This window comes from Dermacentor silvarum, chromosome 1 (assembly GCF_013339745.2).
Source record: "Dermacentor silvarum isolate Dsil-2018 chromosome 1, BIME_Dsil_1.4, whole genome shotgun sequence".
NCBI classification, from domain to species: Eukaryota; Metazoa; Arthropoda; class Arachnida; order Ixodida; family Ixodidae; genus Dermacentor; species Dermacentor silvarum.
Genome location: NC_051154.1, coordinates 122,780,579 through 122,804,915, shown reverse-complemented (window position 1 = coordinate 122,804,915; position 24,337 = coordinate 122,780,579). Strand labels below are relative to the sequence as shown.

The following is a 24,337-nucleotide window of genomic DNA, read 5'->3' as shown; positions in this document are numbered from 1 at the left end:
GCAAAGCAGATGTCAATGAAGACTTACTCAGACGAGAGGCGAGCGGCGAAGGCTCCGAAGTTCCGGGAAGGAGATTATGTGAGAGTTCGTACCCAAGCAGCGACGGGAAAGGCGGGATTATCCTACTCCAAGCCCCGACGCATACTCAAGCAGCTAGGTCCAAACTCTTTCCGCTTGGAGGATGGGCGTACATGGAATGCGTCGAAGTTGGTGTCTGTTCCAGAGCAGTGTCAGATCGGGAGGAACCAGCAGTCGCCGAGCGCCCTGCCCACTGAGGAAGACCCCGACCCGTGTGGTGCGGACGACTCGCAACTGCCTCTGCAGGCAACCACGCCTACGAGATCACCGCCTTTATCAAGTTCATGTCAACCCCCTAACAGTCCTTCAGTGGTGACGTCAAGAGGACCCTCGACTAGGGACCGACGGCTTCCGTCACGGTTCCGGGACTTCTATTTGTGACTTCTTTTTTTTTTTTTTGCGAAGGGGATGATGTTGTGTTTGCCTGTGTTCAGCTGTGTTCAGTTTGCGGGTTGGCAACCTCTCCACGATAGTACTAGTGTAGTCAACCTTGTGCGTGACGGGCGTAGGGTATATAAGGCCCTGACCGGAAATAAAAGCTCTATTTGTTGTTTCGGCGTTACGACAGTAGTTTCGGGCTCGCCTTCGCCCGGTGTCTTTTTCTTCGCGCCATCTTGCATTGGTGCGGAATACAACAGTTATTATTTGTATATGAACACTTCAGAAAGAGATCTCTTTCATTAAGCAGGTTGGTCGCGGAACCGATGACAGCCAATGAGGCAACCGTTGACACCCCAAAGGGAAACTAAGTTAATCAGGCGCGAAGGCGCTCGAGCGGACCTCGGCGTGTTTAGCAAAAGGGACGTCCCCTCGTTCATTCGACGCCACCGACGGGACGAGTAAGGCACGGCAGGCGCCAGGAGGTCCAAAGTGTTCATGAGAAAAAATAACTACGGCAACTTCGCCACACCACACCCCTACGGAATACAACTAAGCTTGTGAGCGAGCTAGCTTTACATGGCTGATACCACTGGTACTCGCGAAAAATACTTTTGAAGAATGCTGGAGGTCATATATATATATATATATATATATATATATATGCAACAGGGCCATCCCCCTGTCAGCGAGGGGGCGATGCAGAAATCTGAGGGGGGGGGGGGGGGGTCAGGACATCCGGACATCCCCCCTGGATCCGCGGCTGCACTTATTCTTTGGTATGCTGTTCCTGCTGCGCTGAACTCCACTCGGCCACGACCGTCGTGTTGCCGAACACACGCCGAGGAGAAAGCGCGCGACTACGGCAGGGCTAAGAGGGCTTTGTTCAGGCGCTTTGGTGTTGCATGGCAGGTCGACTTCGAAGGCCCAAATGAGAGAGAAAAAGCCGACCCTGTCGTATGTACTGCTAGCACTGAAGCGGCCGGTTCAGAACTCTTTGAAAAAAGTGTGATGCAAGTGACGCACACACAAAGCGAAAATAACGGTCGGTTTCCCGCTTTAGTAACGGAAGGCCCTTTAGGCCAAGTGTGCACGGCGGCGGCAATTTCGGCCAGCTTGCCAGACGAGCTCAGCTATTGCCTTCCGAATAGGTCGGAACAAATGCTCGAAGAACAAGGAGAATCCTTCTCCAGTAAGGGAGTAGCAAGGGCAAAAGCATGTGATGAGACTCGGAGACTGATAGGCGTGTTCCCTATTGAGCAGCGGTCGGAGGACCATGGAATAATTACCGAGGCAGCTGTGAGCAGTAACGAGCCATAAGTGTCAGTAGCCGGAAGCGAGGCAAAGGCAGTTGCTGAAGAGATCAGCGGTTTTCCCGCTCCAAAAACGGAAGGCCCCTTAGGCCAAGTGTGCACGGAAGTAGTAATTTCGGCCAGCCTGCCAGAGGAAGTCGCCTATTTCTTTAGATGCTGGAGAAAAGGCGTAGGCGCAAGACGAGAAAGGCGGTCAAGGTCCTGGCATCTAGAATCAATCGTGCGAAGCGCCAAGGCGACAGGGGTAAATGTGCTAAGGTCATGACCCAGCCAGAGACCACGAAAAAGCAAAGGAAGGCAAATCCCAAGCTTAGGCGTTTGCCGAGATCAAGGATCGGCATGCCGCACGTCGCGAAAAGGAGAATTTCGCGAAAATTCAGGCGTGGTAACCGTCGCCTGACCGCACCGCATAAAGTGAATTGTAGGCAGAGGGACAAAGGGAAGCGTCCGGTATGCTGCCACCGTGGCTGATCACTCGCGGGGGAAATGAAAGGCGACTGCCTCGCATATAATAGGACGGTGTACGCGGGGGTCTGTCAATGCATCCCCGGAATGCGCGACCCCCTCGAGTGCGTTTGAAAGAAAGGGGTGCGTTTGAGGCCGGAAAATAGAGATAACAGGACAACGAGTTGCAAATAGTTTTGTCTTTTGTATTACGTCTGTGGGAGATTAGTTGTCTTGAACATTTGACAGGCATAGGGAATACCGCAGTTTCCTTTTTTTTTCTTAGGTTGTTAAACTTTTCGGCTTTTTTTTTTTTTACAATTTCAAGTGGAATGTTTCGGCGACGACTTCGAGTGTAAATAGCGTGAGTGTGGCGTACAGTTCGAAAGGTCACGCCCAGGTTGCGCAAGTTGATGACCTAAGCTTTTGCGCGAGGTAAGGACGAGTCGTGTTTTGTTTGCTTTCATGAAAACATGACATCTTGATTTTGGAAAGCGATGGTTGTTCCCGCACGCCCGTGGAGAAGACCGCGCGTTAGAAACTGAATGCGCGGATCGCCTTTCGCGATGTCCTTATTTTCTCTTCAACGTATTACAAGGGGTATATCACATAAATACGGCCACCTGCTCAGATGGAGCATAGCATTAAAGCAGCGCAGGTTCGGTTAGCAAATCTAAGTACTACTATTACTCAGTTATTTTTGTGTATTTTGCGAAGTGTTGTATTTTCTTGTATTTTTTTGTTAATCAAATTGACTACACCTATACCAAATTGTATGACAGTTTCTTATATGTATATTTCTAAATGGGCCCCGTACTAGTCATTGGATATGGGACCATACAGATTGTGCGTATCTTGTAAAATGAAAAGCATATGTGTAATAAAGAAAGAAAGAAAGAAAGAAAGAAAGAAGGAAGGAAAGTGCGCTAAGGGAAATGTCGAATAAGTCAGGCATTGTGAGCTAATTTGGGCACGTGGTAAGTCGTAGATGTACCTGCCCATTTGTTTATTTGGTATATTGGCATTATGTAATGGTTATGTAGCTCTCTTGTGCTAAGTGTTACGGACTATGAATTACTGAAGGCCAGCTCTCCCTTCGCCTTCCTGATCTGTGGAAGCTCTAATTCATAATTACTTAGCTTCATTACATAAACCCAGTTGGTGTCTGTTTGCGAAGACACATCATCGAAAGTTTCTTCGTACTAGTCAGGATCAACGCGCACCTTGTGTCGCTCCTTGGAGCTTGTCATCTTGCATTTCTGCAGTCCACTCAGAGCCCACCTATGAAGAGGCCTTTGGCGGGAAGATCCTCATTCCTGGAAGCAGCGGCCCCATGGCTTTGAGCAAAGCAGGCATCAAACCGGCCGAGCTGCATGGAACAACTCGACCTCCCGATGCATCATCTGGCGGCAGGGGTGCTGTTGTGTCTGGCGGTCCTTCGGGACAAAGGATGACATTGTCCTATTGAGCAACAATGGAGAGGAATTACAACAAATGATTGAGGACCTTCATCGAGAAAGTGCAAGAATTGGGTTGAAGATGAATATGCAGAAGACAAAGATAATGTTCAACAGCCTAGCAAGGGAACAAGAATTCAGGATCGCCAGTCAGGCTCTAGAATCTGTAAAGGAGTACGTTTATCTAGGTCATGCAATTACTCACAGGGGACCCTGATCATGGGAAAGAAATTTACAGAAGAATTAAATTGGGTTGGAGTGCATACGGCAGGCATTGCCAAATCCTGACTGGGAGCTTACCACTGTCGTTGAAAAGAAAAGTGTACAATCAATGCATTCTACCGGTGCTAACATATGGGGGCAGAAACTTGGAGGTTAACAAAGAATCAGGAGAACAATTTAAGGACCGCACACACAGCGATAGAACGAAAATCTTAGGGCTAACGTTAAGGCACAGGAAGAGAGCGGTGTGTATCAGAGAACAAACGGGGATAGCCCATATTCTAGTTGACATTAAGGGGAAGGAATGGAGCTGGGCAGGCCATGTAATGCGTAGGATGGATAACCGGTGGACCATTAGGGTTACAGAATGGATACCAAGAGAAGGGAAGCGCATTCGAGGACGGCAGAAAACCAGGTGGGGTGATGAAGTTAGGAAATTTGCAGGTGCAAGTTGAAATACGCTAGCGCAAGTCAAGGGTAATTGGAGATAGCAGGGAGAGGCCTTCGTCCTGCAGTGGACGTGAATATATAGGCTGATGATGATGATGATGATGATAAGTAGGAAGACAGGCGTAATTGATGATCGCTGGGAAAGGTCTTCGGCATGCGATGGACATATATAGGATAATTACGTTGGTGATGATTCTCACGTACCTATTAGGGGGAAGGGGGATAGGCCAAGAATGATTGGGACAACAGAGGTGACTGAAGGCGAGAACACAAAAGCACACAAACAAGATTTTCGTCTCAATAACCAGAGTTAGACAGGTGACATAAAACATCGTTTTCGTGATGTGATTGCTATAATGCAAAAAACATTCACGGCTATACTAAACGTGGTTCCATAGCCGCTGAAGAAGAAGTGTAGAACAGTCGGAGGCCGCGTGGGCACGCGCATTCACGACGCATGCAGCAGCAAGACCTGAAAGAGGTTAATCGCCACCATGGAATGGTCAAAGACAGGATCCCGAAGGGCAAAGAAGAAATGCCGACATGGTGAGCAGGAGAAAAAGTCGAAGCCACCATTCCGGCCTCCCGGGCACGGAAGTTTTTTGATGCCGCCGCTGAACGACGCCGGAAATTTCATCAAGAAGCACCGGCGCTACTACGCCGCTCAGACGCTAAAAGTGCATTACGGAAGCAAGATGCCGGGCCAGCCGGCTTCCGACTGGACTGGGAAGGGAAAAGAAGCCAAGCGAACATCGAAGAGGCGGAGTTTGAAACTCTTGGTCAAAGAAGAAGCCCGGGACGGCAGTACGGAACCAGGTTCCGACTGGACTGCTATGGACAATCGAGCGAAGCGAAGGTCTAAGGCTTGCAAAAGGAAAAACACAAAACGCTGTTTCGAAGAGGAAGAGAAAGCCCGGAATGGTGCCGCAGAGGACAAGGAGGTGGACCTGCCGTCGGCAGCAAGCGGGAAATGCGAACGGAGGAGGCAAGGGAGAGCGCGTCTGTCGGGCCGAAAACATGAATCAAAAATCAAAGAGCCGACGCGTGAGACGACAAAGGACTACACAGCCGAAAAGGAGTGCATCTTCTCCGCCCTTGGCTCCACCCGAGACGCACGGGTGTACAGCTCCACCAGACGCGCCAGTCATCGTCGTCTTCTCGAAGAGACGACTGCATTCCACGACTTGTTTGATGCTGAAGCCCATCATTGCGTCGACGTGGCGTTGGAAAAGCACGACGCCACTGAGGTAACGAGAGAGTCTCGGCGACTCGAATCACCGGCTGTCGCAGGCTCGGCTTACAGGAAGGTCGCCAAAAGCAAACGGGTGAGCTTCGGTGGAGGCTGGCTCTCTAGAAGCAGAAGGGCCCCAGCGCTACCGCTATTGTCACCAGCGGCCACAGTCGAAGTCGCCGAGACGACCTCCAGACGAGAAAACCACCGGCGTGTACCCGAGGAGGTAATTCAGTCTTCCCTGTATATATATTGTGCTCTAGCATGACACCTCTTAAGTGCTTTCTTGCAAGCTAACGCACGAATATAATCATGGCGATGGAATTAGGCCTCTGTATAGCGTGTTTAAAAAATTATTTAGTCATTTCAGACTTTTTAATGGAAGGCTAAAGCGCTGCAGCGAACGCGGCGTTATTGCAGACGAGTTCCTGGGCCGCGATATTGTAGCGATTACTTCCCCGATGATATTCCTTTTCGCACTTTGTCAGTGGCAAAGCGACGTCCCGACTGCGTTATCAAAGCGATTAGCCGGCCGTGAACGGTGGATGATAAGAGTGGCATATAATCGAGCGGAAGGCATCGCTACAAAATCGCGGCCCTGGGCGAGGCGGTCATACTTTGCCGCTAATAACGTGAGCTTCAGAAGACTATACAAGAAAAAAATTATTAACTTTGACGCGCAGCGGGACGCGCTCCGCTTGTCTCGATTGAACCTTGGAATTTCATGATGAACATCTCGAATTAAGTGTGAGTTTCTAGCTTTTAGAGCGCAGCTCTTAAGGCCCGTTTATAGTCCGACGTTTCCGGCGCGCGGGCCAGCGTCGTTTGCGGCCGGTCACGCTACGCGCCGGTTACGCTGCGCCAGCCGAAACGCTATCTCCTCTATACTCCGACGCGCACGCCGTTGGCTGTTATCTTCGGAGCATGTGCAGAACGATCCCAAGCCCGCGCACCGCTTTAAACCATCGGCGAAGCGGCGTGGGCGCCTTTATTTCTTCGCGCGAAATGCATTGTGGGTCGGCGCAGTCGACGCGACCAACGCGCGAATGGGTCAGGAGCCGATTCGGCGCTGGGCACGTCGGGGCGCGCCGAAGCCGCCGGTTATGACCCTTTTCGCGGAGCAGTTTGCTCTAGAGGAACGAGATGGCGCTTTCGGCGGCGCGCCATACGTTGCCTCAGCGAATGCGCACGAATACGAAACCATTACTGCTTCTGCCCTGCTACTGTGCGATCAGCTGTCGGAAATGCAACTGGGTGTTCGCTAATGCACTCTGCCCAATTCATGCTGCAAAATGTGTAACGATAAAGAGAAGACGTGTGCTGCAGTTCGCTGCAAAAATCTGATTCGCATATTTGGAATGGAATCAACCTGTGTCGCCGCTGCTACATAAGGACTGCCTATCTTGCCGCCCTTCGCGATGCACGGCTTTCCTCGAGGATAAAAAAAAAAAAAAAAAAAAAAAAAAAAAAAAAAACGTAATTCGTCCGCCTGAGCTGTATAGCTAACCTCCTGAAGAAAGGATTTCAACTCCAGAACGTCGGCACTGGAGACTGAGTACCGCTCGTTACAAAAGGAAGTAGTGCCCTTACTGGCATAGTAAGTTTCTCGAACGTTATCTACACACATCCACCCCTACTCGCACGCAAACCTACGCCCACCCTATCGCCAACGTATCAATAATAAGTGAATAGGCGCTCACTTGAATCAATGTGCCGAAGCATGAGTGACAGCGACTACACCGACAAGACACGAATATTTGAAGTTGAACGTTTCGTGACGGTCCACAGAGTAAGCGAGGGACTAGCGATAATACCTCTTTGCTACGAGCTACCGCAAAGTACAGAACATTAGACAGTTTTAGTTACACGTACGTAGGGACTTCACGTACGCAAACGTGAAAAGTCTGCGTACCTTACGTGCACGCAATCTGAAACGCTTTTAGCTACACGTACGCGACGCGCGCCAAGAGGAACCACGTAGCTCCATCTATCGGGAAATATGAACACTGCGGTAGCCAATTCAATCCAATATGAGTATTTCAGCCAAGCCGGTGATGTGCATTGATGCGTGCCGGCGATGGTCTCTGCAATGCCTGGAAGTGTGTTGTACAAGCGTTACCTGCTGTCATTGTTGTCTTGGAATGAAAAAGATGACCAGTCATCTTGTCGCCGTATTTCGATACAAGCCGTCTGCGCGCGCTCGGCACGCTATCGCTTGGTCGTGATCTCACGAAACCCCCACGCGAAGCTGTCTACGTGCGCAAGAAACGCACGCAAAGAATCGAATCTCACGTACGTCCGTGAGATCAGCGCGCGGCCGCTACGTTCTGCGCATGCGCACTGCTTACACGTAGAGGCTCTACGTACGCAAAGCCTCTACGTACGTGAAACTAAAACTGTCTATTTATATTCCAAGCTTTGTGCGCAGCAAGAACAAATCTATCGCAGCAGAGCACACTCGCGAGCGATTACGCTGAAAATAAACAATCAGATAGTGGCCGCACCGAGGAACTAAGGAACTTTACTGAGTCAGAAACTTGACAAGCCGCTGGTTCAAAATGTTTGCCAAAAAAATGTCACAGTTTCGCCCTAAGGGCGAAGCAATGAATGCGATAGCAACACAGCAATGTCATACGAAGTAAGGTGAGCGGCTTTGATAGCAACAACACGCAGAACTGTTGTCGACGCCATCGGCGTTCTGCCCGCGTTAGCTCAAAATGCGTGCGGCGTTGGTGACTGTTGCTGGAGCCTCTGATATAAATAGGCACTTGGTGCCGCAGCTAAACGTCGCCGCCCTTCCCTCCCCCTCCCCCACGGCCTCTCGCGCGTCTGAAGACGGCGCGTTTGCTCTACATATATGGTGATTGTAAAGGAGAAAAGAGACGCCTACTTCTGCAGCCCTTAAGCGAGCACGGCGCAGAACGCGCGTTTGTTCTCCGCCGTGCGTTCACTCCCCGTGAAAGACGCGCCCCTCGCGCCCTTTCACTCGCACATACAGCGTTCGGCGCGCGGCGACGATTTCATCTCCAAATGACGTCATACGGAACCTCACGGTGACGGCGACGGCGACGCCGACGGCAGAAATATGCTTTTGAGTGTCCATATAATTGCTATCGCAATAATAAATAACGAAGAGCACACAGTTTGGACAGCTTGGAATACATTTCTAGCCCCGCTTTTAGTACAAGCACCGTATACGCTGCTCGCGCCGCTTGGACAAGGCATAATGAGCTCTGAAAGCGCTTACATGTCCTCTAAAGCTGTGGCCAAAGCTTAGTGTCGTCCACACAGTCACCGTCTACGATGTGCGTCGAAACGGAGGTTTGCTGCGCCGCACCGGCGTCACGCGTTTGTATTGTAAACGCGTAGGCAACGGAGGCGGCTGAGGCAAGCAATGGACGCGTCACCACGTGATCAAACATGGCAGCGCCCACGGGAGCGCCGCGAAAAGGGTCAATAGAGGGTGTCGTTTTCGCCAACGTGACGTAGCGTGCGCGCGCGCGCGCGCGCTCACGTTACGTCGGACTACACACGGCCCTTTAGGCGCCCGTTCCTGCGTTGAGCGTTGGCGTGCCTCCATAGAATAAAGAACCATGTCTCGGCGTTTTCCCTGGGCGTAACTGAGCGAACGAGCACCAAGGTAAATATACCTGGCAGCGAAGCTTTAATTAGCGGCGAGAAGCTGGAGTGGCGCCCTCTACGAGTGACGTCTCGGCCAGGACGACGCTCGCTCGGCTGCTGCGCGCGCTCGTTCCCTTCGTGCATGCTTGGGCTATTCGTGGCTCGAGCCGTACTTACTGAAGGATATGCCGGCTTCATTTTACTGCCATGCCTGAACGGCAGTTTCTTCTTGAAAACCGCGAGTCATGAAAATATGCGGCGTGGATATCGCAAGCTATGTAGCATTGAAGGGGTCTACTGGTTTTTCAATGCGTATATGCGCAGTGTCTGTCCATAAACTTTGCGTGAAAAGAATGTCTGCAATTTCAATAGACGAAGTTGTGTATGATGCTCCGCAAAACACTTCAGATTCCCTTAGTGCTTAGCTATGAGAGACATTGCATTTTACAAGGTAGAAAAATCTTGGTATTGGTATTTGATGTCAATATTATAAATGTGTGTTAGAAGGAAGCTGCAAAGCGAATCTTTTATGATGATTCTTATTACTATGGTGCGTGAGTTGTTCTAGTCATATATAGCAACTTTCTTAATGCGAAAAAGGAAGAGTTAGGCGCGCATTTTGCATGAAAACATTATAACACTTTCACCGTTCTCTGAAACAGGCACTCAGAAAACGCATTGCTCATGGCTGTTAACACGACGGCGCGTCACGTATAGTATGTTTATACTTCACGAATACCATAACAGCAATCACCTGAAAGAACAGTTTCGTGGTTAAGATCGAGCGCCTATCATTTGCAAGCGAGAAAATGTTTCATAGTGACCCTCAGTTGCCTTTATCGACATCATGGCACAGCACTTACGCAGCTAAATCTACTGACTGTGGTTATGGCGAGGCACGCATTATTCGCGAAACCCATCAGTTCACTACAACTTCGAATTGAAACCATGAAGAAGTTCTTTAAGCGCCAATTGCAATGCCTAAGTTATACTCGGGGCTATACAGCGCAGCTTAGGCTGCGCTGAAGAGGAAAATTCAAACGCCTTCTGCCTCACCATGTCTCGATCTTGCGCTGTCTAACAACAAAAACTGAGGACTATTCGCTTCGTGAGTACATAAAAGAGAACCTCACATACCCGCCTCATAGAGAAGACACCACAAGCCTCAAATGAATTCACTTGATTTTTGACCTCCACAGGGGAATAATGATATCTTCAACAAGCCCCATACTACTAATGAATGAGGCTTCGGCTTCTTTCTAACTGCAGCCATACGGTCCAAAAGGCATATTTCACTAAAAAAGTTCGGCCGAGCAGCCTGTGTCAGTTCTCCAAACAGATTAGTGATGTCTGTTTCTCAAGAAACAAGCAGCAGTAAATGGCACAAGTGAGTTGAACGTGTAGCACGGAACCGTGAATAAATATTGGTACATTCCTTTGCGTATTCTGCAAATAGATGTAAGCCTCAATTTGCTTTACTTCAAATTACCACCACTTAAAATTAACCGATGAAGAACGGCCTAATTTTGAGAAGCAGTTAAAGAAACAAGTGGTGCTGGTTGAATCTAAACTGCATTGCCAGGTCCTCATGTTACTGCCGTGCGTTTCTGTGAAGAAATGAAAAATTAGATATTATACCATGAGCTACTCGTCATAAGCAAACACGTCTTAATGGGTTAAAATTAAGGTAAATGTAACAGATCATATGTAGCAGACATAGTGACATGCTCGTTGCACCACTGCAGGTATGGTATCCTAACTGGATTCTTATGTGCTATGTTTATGCGTTTATGCTTTTATTAGTCACGTGCTATTTATGCTTTTTTATTAGTCCCTCAATCAGTAAAGTCTAGATCCGCGCATGAAAAACACGCAACGGGCTGGTCTGAGCTCCTTCGGTTGGCACTGCAGCGTTGCCCTTGAGAAATAAATTGTCGTCTAGGAAATAAGCTCCTTGAATAAGTTTGCGCGAATGAAGACGTCGTAAAATGCATTTGAGGTGGCCGTCATAAGTATACAAGCACAGGGAACGACAGCGAACAAACGGAAACACTGCAGAAGGCGCCCGGACCAAGGTATATGTAAACTGGTATCGTAGCTTCCACAGAAGCCCATATATCAAGAAACTGGCGGCTCGCTGCAACCGTCGCCATCTACGTATCGGGGTGACAACTAAGAGCAAGCAAAAAAAAAAAAAAAAAAACAGGTGACGTCACAACCAGAAATGGCAGTGACGTCAAGGTCTTTTGTTGCTTGGCGCGAATGTTTGAATTTCTTCAGCGTCCGGCATTTCGACCGCTACGCCAGCAGCTATTTTACTTTTGAGGCTGAGGCGAACTTGCGACTCGCCTCAGAGGAAGAGCCAGCGTGCCAATAAACTATAGGAGTGGCGTATGTCTTAATGTGATCATAATAGATGACCCGTAAAACGAGAAATCGCAGGGAATTGTGGGGCGCGCCGTCTGCTAGCAGCTTCCGGTTCGACGGACGACGCGGCGGCATCAGCCGCAAGCCCGGCGCACGTGTTTTTCTACACGGTTTTAACTATCAGTCGTGTGAAGCTTTCCGTCCGCTTTGTGGACCAGCAATGTCGTACCATTCATGCAGCTGATTTCTAGGTTTCAGTTCACTCTGGTCGCGACGATGACGAGCCAATAAAGGCAAGGATACGCTTTTATTCATAAAAGAACTGTGGTTTTCGTTTCGGCAGCCTTTTTTGTTTTTGCCAGGTTTAGCTCTACGACATTTGCCGCTGCTTGGACGCACCGTCACTGAGTGCTCTGCCTGTGGGTCAGTCATTTTATCGAGCGTATAGAAGCATTACTTAGAAAATCGGGTGCTGAGGCGATGGCTGTAGCAGCCTCGTAAATACTGCCATGTGATCGTCGCTGCAACCGGTATCGTCAGTAACGGCGCAGCTAACGTAATTAGAAAATGAAGTGCTGAAAATGTTTGAAAACTGCGCGCTGTCAACGGCATTTCTTGGTCAAAACTCGAGGTTCATTTGAAGTGGTACGTAGTTAGAAGTTCTCCCTTTTTCTCAACAAGATGGGGAAATGGCCGTATCGCCGACATATTACGGCTGCGCCTTATCTCTATCTGCATTCAAGGAACTAAGGTGGGCTAGTTGGTTACGAGTATTATGTATGTATCTCGCTGTGTCCTGTATAAATTTGCGCCGTAAAACCATGTTTCTTAATACCTCTATATGTGCATGCGTGTACTGAAATAGTTATTATTCCTTGAGTAAATGTTAGAGAAATCGGGATCGAATCCCGGCCACGGCAGCCGCATTCCGATGGGGGCGAAATGCGAAAACACCCGTGTACTTAGATTTAGATGCACGTTAAAGAACCCCCGATGGTCAAAATCTCCGGAGTCCCCCACTACAGCGTGCCTCATAATCAGATCGTGGTTTTGGCACGTAAAACCCCATAATTTTTTTTAATGCTAGAGAAATAAATATCTTGGGGAATAATTCCGTGTCGGCCCTTACACAGCTCATTGCCGCCTGATAAGTGCCACTGTACGTTCATTTTCTTTTTGTTCACTGATGGTTCAGTTTTGGAAGTGGCAGCCAAGCCTCTGATGCTTGTGCACAGCTGACTCAGCAACGGTCGCTGCAAGGACGTAGTTACATGAGTTTACCTTTAACGCTTGAATTTGAGCAGCCAACGGCTAAACAGCCGATCATGGTTTGGCTAGGCGCCTGCGACCGGGTGATCTTCATGTGTGACAACGCCGGACTGCAAGCGCATCAATAGGCTTCAACGGCGAAGCGGTGGCGGCGGCTGCGCTTCCTCGAACCGGAAACAGCGAGCAGACGGCGCATCCCAGAATCCCTCGCCCTTTTACGGGTCACCTATTAGGCTGTTATTGACGGCAATTGCTCCAGTAGGTTCCTTAGGAAGGTGAGCGAATAGGGTGGAAATAAATGACATTGTCACCGAGATTTCAAAAAAAAAAAAAAAAAAAACCGTCGCTTTTATTCGTCGAGAATAAAGCAAATAATATAATTGCCCAAACATAAGTTTTTTCAGTACATGAAAAGTACAATGGCCAGCTCATAGTCGTAATGTATAGCAACATATGCGAAACCATTTCGCAGAATCATTTGCGATTCCGGGCGACACCACGTATTCATATCGAACAGTTATCAGACAACATTGCCCCACATTATCATTTAGAAAACATTCGACTTACTAATTTTGCTTCCCGTGGAATACTCAGAGACTGTGGTACGGAGAGTGAATGAACATATCGCAACGTTTCTTCACGGAGCGTTCCGCATTTATCGCCACGACGAGACACAGCGCGTCGGATGCCGCAGTGTGAACTTGCACGATAACGAAAACCCTGCACTCACACCTTTCGCCAATGAATGCGGTGCGCTAGGCCACGCAAAATTTGAAATGAAGCACACGCCACACTTTGAACAAACAGGCAAGGAAAAAACAAACACGGATGAAACCGCCGCGTTCAAGTGAGCAACAGCATTACGCACGACATCCTAGCTGGTTTGCACAGTCTTGCCAAGTCTTGCGCCAGAATCACTGGTTGGTAGGGGTCACCAAGAACGAACTAATAAATTGTGAAATAGAAACACAATTAACATTTGTTGTTTTTGTACAGCAAAAATATTTGAAACGGAATATATTTACTTGTATGACAGTATTCTGATTAAAAATTTCGAACATTTTTTTTTTCATACAGGTTTTCTGGTTTGAGTGTTTGTCCCCTCCCCTCACCTAGTCGTGCACCACTAACTGATATCTCTGGCGATAGGTTTTGGCACGCTTTTCGCTCCAAGCTACGCGACCTATTTAGATTGACCTTGCCCGGACAGCGCCCGAACGGCAGCAGACGACAGGTGCGAGTCCGTGCCCTGACGTCATGCGAGCGGAGCTCCCAGCGCCACTATAGGTCGTTCTCGGGGCTAATAAAAGCCCTTACATTCAAAACATGGCGGTTCATCGGCGGTTCATATATCGGTACTTATATATGACATATATCGGGCTTAGCGCCATCTGTGTGAGGAGGGAACACTTCCGGCGGAAGAAAAAATAATGTGGTGCGATATCCGTTAAGAACAGAAGTGAGGTCATTTTGTGCTCAAAGGCGCGAAATTAGTTTCGGTGGCCTGCCATCAGAGCTGTATATTCAAATGAGTCGCCATTCGACTTGATGGGCGTTTCAAGCGTTCTGGCAGAAAGCGGTACCGGAAAAGTTCAACCGTACGGGTGTCGAAATTACACCGCTGCAGAGAACATGCTTTCTTTGGAGGCCGACGAAAGCTTTGGGTGTAGAGGGCTGGTCACATCGTGGGACGCTAAGCCCGTCGGCCAGCGCAGCCTGACACTCAGCTAAAGTAAACAATTATTTGGCGGTCGTAACTCACTAGTTTTTCTAACTCACTCGTAACTCACTAGCCGCCACCGGAGTGCGGTTGATCACAGTTCCTAATGGTTCGACGCGGATGGATAATGCACTAAAGACCGATAACGACTTGTAGCGCCAACGGAGGCCGCACTGCGGAGCGCTCTGGTCGGCGCCTCTCGGCTGTCGAAGTGAAAAAAAAATGTCGCAGTTTCGCCCGAAAGGCGAAGCATCGATTGCGATAGCAAATTAGTAGAGAGCTATTCGGAGTAGGGATAGTAGTTTTATCGGCTGCATAAACTTATACACATTGGCTTACTAACTGAATTAACAATCGTGGTGTCAGCGCGCACAAGCAAACATGAATAGGTCAGACTGAATGACCGCAGCCAACGACTGTCAAAACGCTGGCAGCAAGCGCAGGTTCGCGCGGTCTATCGCTTCAACGGAAACTGAGCGGCGAATGCACAGCGCATACAAAGATCAGAGCCGTGTGGAGATAAGAGACGGTGCGGGCGACCGGCACCGCCGGGCAAAGGAGAAGTTGTTGGCAGAGGAGAAGCTGCCCCCCCCCCTCCCCCCCCTCTTCCCGTTTCTTGCTTTCGCGTGGGAGATTGAGTGGCAAGATACGCCTTTGGTGCCGGAGCACAGCGCCGCCCCGCCTCCCTCCCTCCCTCCCATACCCCCACAGCCTTTCGGGCGACGGTCGCGTTTGCTTTCCACCGTGCGTTCGCTCTCCGTGATAACGCGCGGGGTAGTTCGCCCTCCGTGATAGCGCGCGACCCCCGCGCTCTTTCGCTCGCGCATACGGCGCGCGGCGACGATTTTATCGCCCTTGGAATCTATACGGAACCTCACGGCGACGGCGACGGCAGAAATCAGGTTGAAGTGTCCATATAATTGCTATCGAAATGATAAAGAAGCGCAGCTCGTGCTCGAAGCGCAAGCTCGGCACGCGCAGTGTCGTTCTCGAGGCCAGCCACGCTAGTCGTCGCAGCCGCCGCTCGGCTCGCCGCCTTCGCCCTTCTGGACGACGGCACGGCTCGTACAGCCGCCGTCACGTCTCTCCTACAGGCTCGTAATGTTCAGAACGTCATGAGCGAACCTGGCGCCGCCACTTGGAGTAATCTGCTTGCGTCATCAATTCACCTTGCGCCACCGCCGGCAGCAGTTCGTGTAGCCGCAGCGCAGTCGTTTGTACAGGTCGGATCAAATTTCATAACAATGATAATGACACCAGGTTGCTTGGAGATGAGCAAGTGGCACAAAGCTTACGCATACTTAGACAACTCCCAGAGGAGTATCTGCGTAATTTTTTTCCTTTCCCCCACACGGCTGGTGCCGCCGCTGCCGCGGGTAGATGGATGGATGCTATGCGCGTCCCCTTTGAAACAGGGCGGTGGGTTGCGCCACCAAAGTCTTATTATTTTGCCTAATGACCTACCTGTGTTAAAAAAAAAAACATGCAAGGAATTCCCATAATCAAACTTTCTGAACTTAATTCTATTTGGGAACTATATTGTTTGTCGTCTCCCTATACTTTCCTGCCACCAAACTTCCAATAGCCTCTTACTAATCTCTTTTGCGAACATGTTTACTTTCCCCATGCTATCGCTGAACCCAGGTGCTTCAAGGAGGCCAGATGAGTCTAAATCGACCGCTGGGCAGGCATCTTCACATTCTAATAAAAGATGCTCAATCGTTTTCTTAGCTTTCACATGCTTCATCGCAGCAGTAATCACATGCTTCTTCCTTGTTGTACCTCGCCGTATGGGCACCGTTCACTGTTCAGATGGCGCTACGTCATTTCATGTTTCGCCCCAGTATTGCCGACGCCGGCCGCTAGAGAGGCGATGAAAATGATACGCCATTTCGAACGACAACGGCTTCCTTATCGTCGCTCGTTTGAGAGGTATATGCCCTGCGCTTTGACGATATCAAGCTCACAATTGTTCCCGCTGCTCATATCGATTGCGAATGCGTGCTATCATATGCAGAGCATGCGCACTTTGATATTTTCACAACTCGGACATTCTTCTTTCGTGATAAGCGATCGAAAGTATCCCGGCGAATGTGTACAGCGTCTCTCCAGTTTTGCTGGTTTTGACACTGGCCGTCCCAAAGCTTCAGTTGTAGTGGCGCATAGATCGCGCGCAAACTGCAATGCACGGTGCCTTATCCTGGGCCGGTATATTGTAGCGATGCCTTTTCGTGCTTTTCGCGCTTGGTCAGAGTGACGGTCCGCTCACTTTATCAACGGGATCAGCCGGCCGTGAGCGGTGGACAAGACTAGCATATATATAGAATAAAGCATATAACACATCACTACAAAATACCGGCCCTGGGCCGCGATTTTGTAGCGATGCCTTATGACTTATTTTGGAATAGTCTTATCATCCACCACTCACGGCCGGCTGATCCCGTTGATAACGCGAGCGGACCGTCGCTCTGACCACTGACAAAGCGCGATAAGCGCGGAAAGGCATTATTACTTTAAAGGCATCGCTACAAAATACCGGCCCTGATCGCGCTTTGAAAAGAGCTTCCCTTTGAGTTATCAATTGTTTGTTTCCGGATTTTTTGTTCCTTTTATAATATATGTATAGAGACCAAGTCAGAGCAGGTTTTACATTGCCGCCGCCCATGAGATTGTCCCAGCCTCTCTGGCTTTGCCTTTGACGTTCTTTGTTTCCATGCTACTTATTGTAAACTTGAAAGCGATCTGCGATGGCGACAGAGAGCGCCTACTGCTGACAACGTCTTGTGCTCTCTGTTCTAGCCGCTGAGTTCGATTTGAAGAGAGACGCGCGGGCGACAATCTTGAAAACGATATGCGACGGGGGCTGTGCGGCGAGCGCTGATAGCTGAGTCATAGAGAAAGGAATTTCTCTATGGCTGAGTGCTGTGTGTTCTCGCCGCGTAGCTCCCGTTGAAGCGAGAGCAGGAAGGTTAATTCGCTCGCTTCCTCGGGCGCTATCTTGAAAGCGATGATCTTACGGGACGGACGGTTTTTCTCGTTGCTTACGCATTTAAACGGAACCAGAAAGTTCGCCTTCGCGCATATCGCGATAGCGTTCGCCGCAATCGTTTGCCGGTAAAGATTACAGTTGCATAAGCTGCAGTTGCCTGCAGTTGCCGGCAATCGGCAACTGTGTGGCCGGTCTATGTATAGCGCCGCGCGTCGCGGCACTGCCATTGAGTGCGGTGATCAGTGCGATGCCTCAATATATCGCGAAATGGAAACAAGTATAGAGCTGCGCTCAAATTTCTCATTAAGGAGTATCGTAATCGTCGGTGATTTTTTAAAAGATAGGTGTGCATGAAAATGCCACTGCCTCCAAATTACCCAGTTAGACAACTGTCCCTAAGGCAGCAATAAAAAAAAAAATAAAAAATAAAAAAAGAAGCTAACATTATTAGCGTCAAAGTATGTCCTCCTCGCCTAGGAACGCGTCGGCAAAAACGCCATGTTCGTTGCGCTCATTACCGTTTATCAAAAATCTGTATTATCTAAAAAATAAGCACGCACGCACGCACGCACGCACGCACGCACGCACGCACGCACGCACGCGCACGCACGCACGGACACACACGCACACACACAAAACTTCGGACGTGTGTTCGGCGTGCCGTCGCGCGGCGCCCACTTGATATACCGCGTAGAGTTACTGTATAAGCATATACAGTAACTCTAATACCGCGTAGCTGCGCGACTACCGGTCTGCCGTTCAGCTCGAAATCAACCACGGAGCCCGTGAAAAGCACGAAAACTCCGTAGCACGCATGTCGACCGCAATTTAAGTGCATTATTTCTGCGTAGCGCGAAATCGACACGCTGTCTCTGCATGAGTGGCGCCACAGCGAGGAACCATCGGGAATGTGAAAAGTGGTGACGTTGTAATCGATATATGGCTAGACATGGCTCAGCCTTGAAACCTTGCGATTATCGGTACCGCTCCGACGTTACGGCGGCTATTCGGGCCATGAAAATCTTTTGTTCACAACGCGTGTTCATAGCATTTGCATCGCTTTCGGGTGGTGTTGGCATTTGTGTTTTGCACCATCATTTTTATTAAAAACACGTTTATTTGAAATAATATTGGTTGAAACTAGCAAACTTTCTGTGACATTTCGCACTTTTCACTATTGCGTTTGTATTTTAATCAATATTAATGACTTTTCGCATCATCAAAGGCTATGACAACGGTGACTTTTTAATTTACAAAAAGAAATGTACGTAAGACGGCGCCTTGAAGTTTCCTCTCGCGGTGCGAGTAAGCAGCGAAGTGCACAAGAGATGGCAGTGCCGGCGTTTGCGTCGCTCAAGCAGATACCTGTGGCGCGCGCAACGCTATCGATGATATTCGGCGGCTTCTCAGCCAGACGAGTCGGGCTGAGTAACTTGCGGATCACGAGATAGCGATAACGCGGCCTAGAGCGTGCGCTCATCATCACTGGTAGGTCGCGTGTGTTGTCTCAAGGTAGAAAGCAAGCGCGTGGGCGCCGATATACGATGACTCATTCAGTTTCCCGAGGACACGCATCCTAGCTAATGAAGCAGACGACAGCCTGCGCGCATGCAGACGACGGAAGCGAGAAACGATTTTGATGGAATAATCGTACGCGTTGAGCTAGCCGCTTTATTTTTACTGGGGAGGAAAACTGTTTTGCTTTATCAACCACGCTATGTTCAATGCCTACATTACAGTTTCTTAGGCGAAACGTCAAATTTGCGTCACGTTACGAAAGCAAATCGGGGCTATCGGCGCCATTTTGTAAGCGTCGCGCGTACGTCACGCTTCGAAGAAAATGGCGGAATTCCAGAATAGCGGCTTAGATTGGTAGGTGTGCCGACCGGCGTAGTTCACTGCTTCTCCGCATCATGGCAGCAGGAATGGCGTTGAATACCAAGCTCGTGAGACTCCGGAACAGAGTGAAAGTGTTTCTGCATAGAAGGAAACAAGCGGGAAGGGCACCACTTGCTTTGCGCCGAATTGTAAGTTCGGTTACAAACATGCAAGCCACGTGCGAACAAATCATTGGTTTCGATGCACTAAGACCCAGAACTTTCCGAGAGACGTGAGCTTGCCCTTCGCCCTCCTGAAAAAAAAAAAAAAATGTTTCAACCGCATTAGTAATGTGCCAGCGCCACTTCAAGGAGCATGTCATCGAGCGTATGCATTGTGCAGATTCCGATGGCGTATGTGCGGCTAATGAGTGACACTGCTGCTTCGGTGCTACCTGACGCTGCGCCTTACATATTGTAGATAATTCCTAGAAAAAGAACAAAACGAGACTCCAACGGCATGTCAGCCGTTGAAATAATCCGGAAGAGACAGCGAGCCAAACCAATGCCTTCTCTGGAGGCATTGGCCAAACGTACACACGCTCCAAGCAAATAGGATGCGAATGAAAATGTCATGTGTTCTACAGGTGAAGAATGAGTATTTGTGGACAAGTCAAGAAATGAACCTGCTCAAAGACGGCCGACGAAATATTGTGTGTGCAAAAAATTCAGCTTCAAGTGCAGCGGCCGCGGTTCACAATACAACGACTGGCAGATATGCCCTGCCGCTGGCATTTTATTGCGATAGCAATTATATGGACACTTCAACCGGATTTCTGCCGTCGCCGTCGTCGTCGCCGTCGCCGTGAGGTTCCCTATAGATAAAATCTTCGCCGCGCGCCGTATGCCCGAGCGGAAGCGTGCGGGGACGCGCGCTATCACGGAGAGCGAACGCACTCAATCACCCACGCGCAAGCAAGGAAGCGGGAAGCCAGCGCCGGAGGGAGCGCGGGAGGGGAGGGGGGGGGCGCACTTCTACTCTGCCAACTAAACTGCCAACAACCGCGCTCGTCGCTCGCTCGTCCGCACCGTCTCTTATCTCCACACGGCTCTGACCTTTATGCGCCGTGCATTCGCCGCTCAGTTTTCGTTGAAGCGATAGACCGCACGTACCTTCGCCCGCGGCGGCATATGCGCTCGCTGCCAGCGTTTTGACAGTCGTTGTCTCCAGTCATTCAGTGTGATCTATTCATGTTTGTTTGTGCGCGCTCACACCACGCTTGTTCATTCAGTTAGTAATAGTCGGGCCACATTTTCCAACGCACGCTACACATGCAATGCTGCCCGGATCGGCAGTCACCTACAGGTGTGTCCCTTCGCACGCGCTGCCCACGGGAAGCGCTTCTGATCAACACCACCGTTTCACACGCGCCTTCTCATGGTCATCGAGTTTCTCTTCATGTCGGTCTACTTACGCCGCAGCACACCTGCTTACTTAATCAGCTGATGTTTACTACAATTTATATTGCTACCAAAGCCGCTCACCTTACTTCGTATGACATTGCTGTGTTGCTATCGCATTCATTGCTTCGCCCTTAGGGCGAAACTGTGACATTTTTTTCCTTTCGCCAGCTGAAGCGTTCAGTAATCATCGGTTGTGAGCAGCATAAAATCGAAATACGAACAGAATGATCAAGCTAATACATTGCTTGCCTGCACTTCCTTGTGAGGACCAAAATTTGGCTCCTGAGCGTACTCCAGAAAAGAGAAAGCACCGTACGCTACGCTACATGCATTTTGAGCGTTGTGATGCAGTGCAGTGTTTCATTTCAAGCTATAGTTGCAATAAAAAGCTTGGTGTTGCTGCATGGTTTGCCTGTGTGACCGAAGAATTACCTAAATTATTATTGCATTCAAATATACATACTATATACGATCTTCACAAGTCCAAACTATGATTTTTCATGCTACAAGCTACTGCTCTCATCATACATAATCGAACAACGTAAGAATTTTTTTTTCATCACCGAACAAGTTTATAATATATTCATAAATTTATAATAATCCCAGTTCAGTCAAGGAAATTGAATCAAAGGATTTTAGTTGTACGAATATCAATATTTATGCCATTCTGTTTTACATTCCTTCAAGCCAAATCATTTCTCTTGCGCATTCCGTGGTATAAGAATACGCCGTGCACGTTCGCGTACAGCCCCTACATACTACTGTATACATCTGTTTCGCAAAGCAAACTTCGCCTTTCTCGCTTTAGAAGCACTGGTGAAGGGCTATTTTATCCATGCAGAATTTGTGCTTCTCCTTGTAGACTCAAGTTTAACGTGTTTACCGAACTAAACAGCGTTAATAATTGATATATTCTTGGCCTCAAACGTGGAAACACAGGTGACAGAAAGGGCAAGTACGTTACCTTCGCAAGTGACAGAGCTCTGCTGCCTTCAGAAATTTGTAACTGTCTATGATGCCACTGTGAATGTAGTTTTCAGTTTAAATACGATGGTAAATATGCCGCAGTTCCAATGTAATGTGGCCGCAGCAGCAGACGATGCGCGCCGCCTGCGACAAACTTCCGACCGCAGCGCCAATTTTGTTGTCATGATGCGGATAAGCGCTGAACTACTCTTCGTGCCCGGCGGACGGCACACCTACCCATCTAGCCACCGTACCGACGTCGAAGTTCACGTCCTGCTAAGCGAGACAGAGCGAAGTGGCCAAACTGGACGACGTGTACGCGACTAGTTCGCATTGGATGTCTCGGCTTTTTCCGCTTCTGTCACTTCCACCTCCGCGGCTTCCCCTGTGTGGTGGCGTTTGACACCACATCCTGTTTGGCAAACAGTCATCGACCCATCAAGCGTGATGACGATTTAACTTGCTGCGCGTCTTTCTCAAGGCCTTGCTTTTAATAGAGCTTCCGAGATCGAACGGCACGGCGACAATTTTTCGGAGGCCATGGCGATGAGAACGCTCAGCGTTACGATCGGGTATAAGCGAGAATTTATTTCACGCAATTTAATTCCTTATAATCATCCCCTTTCACGCGTACCAGATTCCGATGGTAATATGTATACCACCACTCGGGTCACTGACGAAGCGCGAAAGTAAATCTTTTGATCGGAATTCGTGTGTCAGGTGAGAATTAGACATCACCAATTTTTTGTTAAATGTTCATGCAGAGGCATCTGCAAAGGAGGAGGTCTGTGCCAAGGCGACGGTCGATAGTGCGCCTGCCGAGCAACCATTCGTCAACAGTACCTGGTAACCGGAAAAAACGCTCCCACCAACACCAACGCCAACCTGAGCGAAGAAGTTTGGCAGCACGAGACAGGCCGCCGTTCCGACCTACCGGCCGCTGCAGCTACCTAAGGCCGCCATGCTATGAACATCCGCACTGGTTCATGACGATGCACCGACGTTTTTACGCCGCGCAAAAAGCCAAGAACAAGCGAGCCGCGTCACCTGTTTCAGCGCCAGAAAGACGAGGGCGGCGTAACAGTACATGCACTGGCAAAAGCATGACAACCGAGAATGGCGAGCAGCAGCCCAAATACCAGATAGCGCGACGCCGGGTAGAGGACTCAAGGAGGCGAACGCCAGACACGACACCGCGAGCTGAACGAGGCAGTCCGGAAAATACTTGTGTGGAAGAGACTTCCGAGGGTGCGGAACAAATTCGCGCTGCCGGCGCCGTCGCGGAGGGCACTGCCGGTCACGGACTCCTCGGCGAGCTGCTTGGGGTTTTCGCCGAATGGCTACTCCATCGCCCCTGGCGTCGTTTCATTGCTGGCTTCGTCAACAAGCAAAGCCCTACTACTGCACCGACAGCGGGTGCAGCCGCCGGCGAGGGTCCACCTTCGTGACGAGATCTCCTGGAGGCGACTGGGTGCCGAGCCGGTGTTTATATCTCGCGTGCACGGTTGGTTTAAATCAGTCGTGCACGGGCCAAGATTTTCCTGTACCCGGGAGAGCGCTCGTGGTAAATTGGTTCTCTGCTGAATCAGATGACAGCTCTTGCTGCAGACAGACGAAGCCGGCAGTGTGCCCTGGAGAATGAAACAGGAGTTGTTTTTGAAAGATGGCTTTGTTGAGAATGAATAAAAAACTAGCCCGAATTTCAGTTCTAGTCAAATTTTTCTTTCCAGAGAAATATGTCCTTGTGGTACAGTGGCGGTATACCGCTGTACAAATGGACTCGCACTAAACGGAGACGGCGCAGATGAGGAGGACCCGATGAGTAGAAAGTCCTTAGATTGTCGTTAAGACGAACCAGGTTAAACCAAAATTTTGGATATGAGGGACAATGTGTGAACATTTGGTTGCATGACTTCCCATAGACCTTGTGGAAAAACACACAAATTCGGTTAAGCCGGACTTCCACAGCCTGCAGCTGGAGTCTGCTACTCGGCTTAGCGGGAGGCCCGTACCGGTCGTCTTGCGGCAGGCGACTGCGCTAACTGCGTGAGAATCAATTCGTGCTTCTGCGGGCATAAATAACAATGCCAATGTCCACACCGACGGGGAAAATGCAGGGCTGACACCATATAGAAACAATCAAGTCTTCGAGGCGCCTCCGCGCGCTGTTAACGATGATGACGAAACTGCCCGGGAGCCACAAAAACCAGCGGTGTTCACACGTGATGCAGCTGATAAAACCCTGAATACTTTGGTGCATTTTTTCACAGGAACATGAACATGCACAAAAAATTTTCCATCAGGGGTGCTATAACGTAAAGTTATTCAAATTGTTTCTATTCCATTTCTGCAATCAGCCCTACCCGATTGGTCAACATTTTTTCTGGCTACCCCCGCTTCGTCTGTCTCTCACGCGACGTCACAAAACCGCGAAAACTCTCCATCTGATATGACGTGTGCACACTGATCATGCATGACTTCACCGAAAAAAAATATTTCCTTCTGATTCAACAAGTTTTTCCCCATTAGCTACCCCTCCGCTATTAGTCAA

The 24,337-nt window shown here is 49.4% G+C and overlaps 1 protein-coding gene across 1 annotated transcript; it reads left to right on the top strand.

Annotated features, from left to right (window-relative positions):
- The first annotated feature begins 4,836 nt into the window (after positions 1 to 4,836).
- On the top strand, positions 4,837 to 23,427 carry LOC125945522 (uncharacterized). The gene is made up of 2 exons (XM_049667354.1): positions 4,837 to 5,799; positions 22,551 to 23,427. The coding sequence occupies exons 1-2, from the start codon at positions 4,837 to 4,839 to the stop codon at positions 23,232 to 23,234; spliced, it is 1,647 nt and encodes a 548-aa protein (XP_049523311.1). The 3' UTR covers positions 23,235 to 23,427.
- Positions 23,428 to 24,337: the final 910 nt, after the last annotated feature.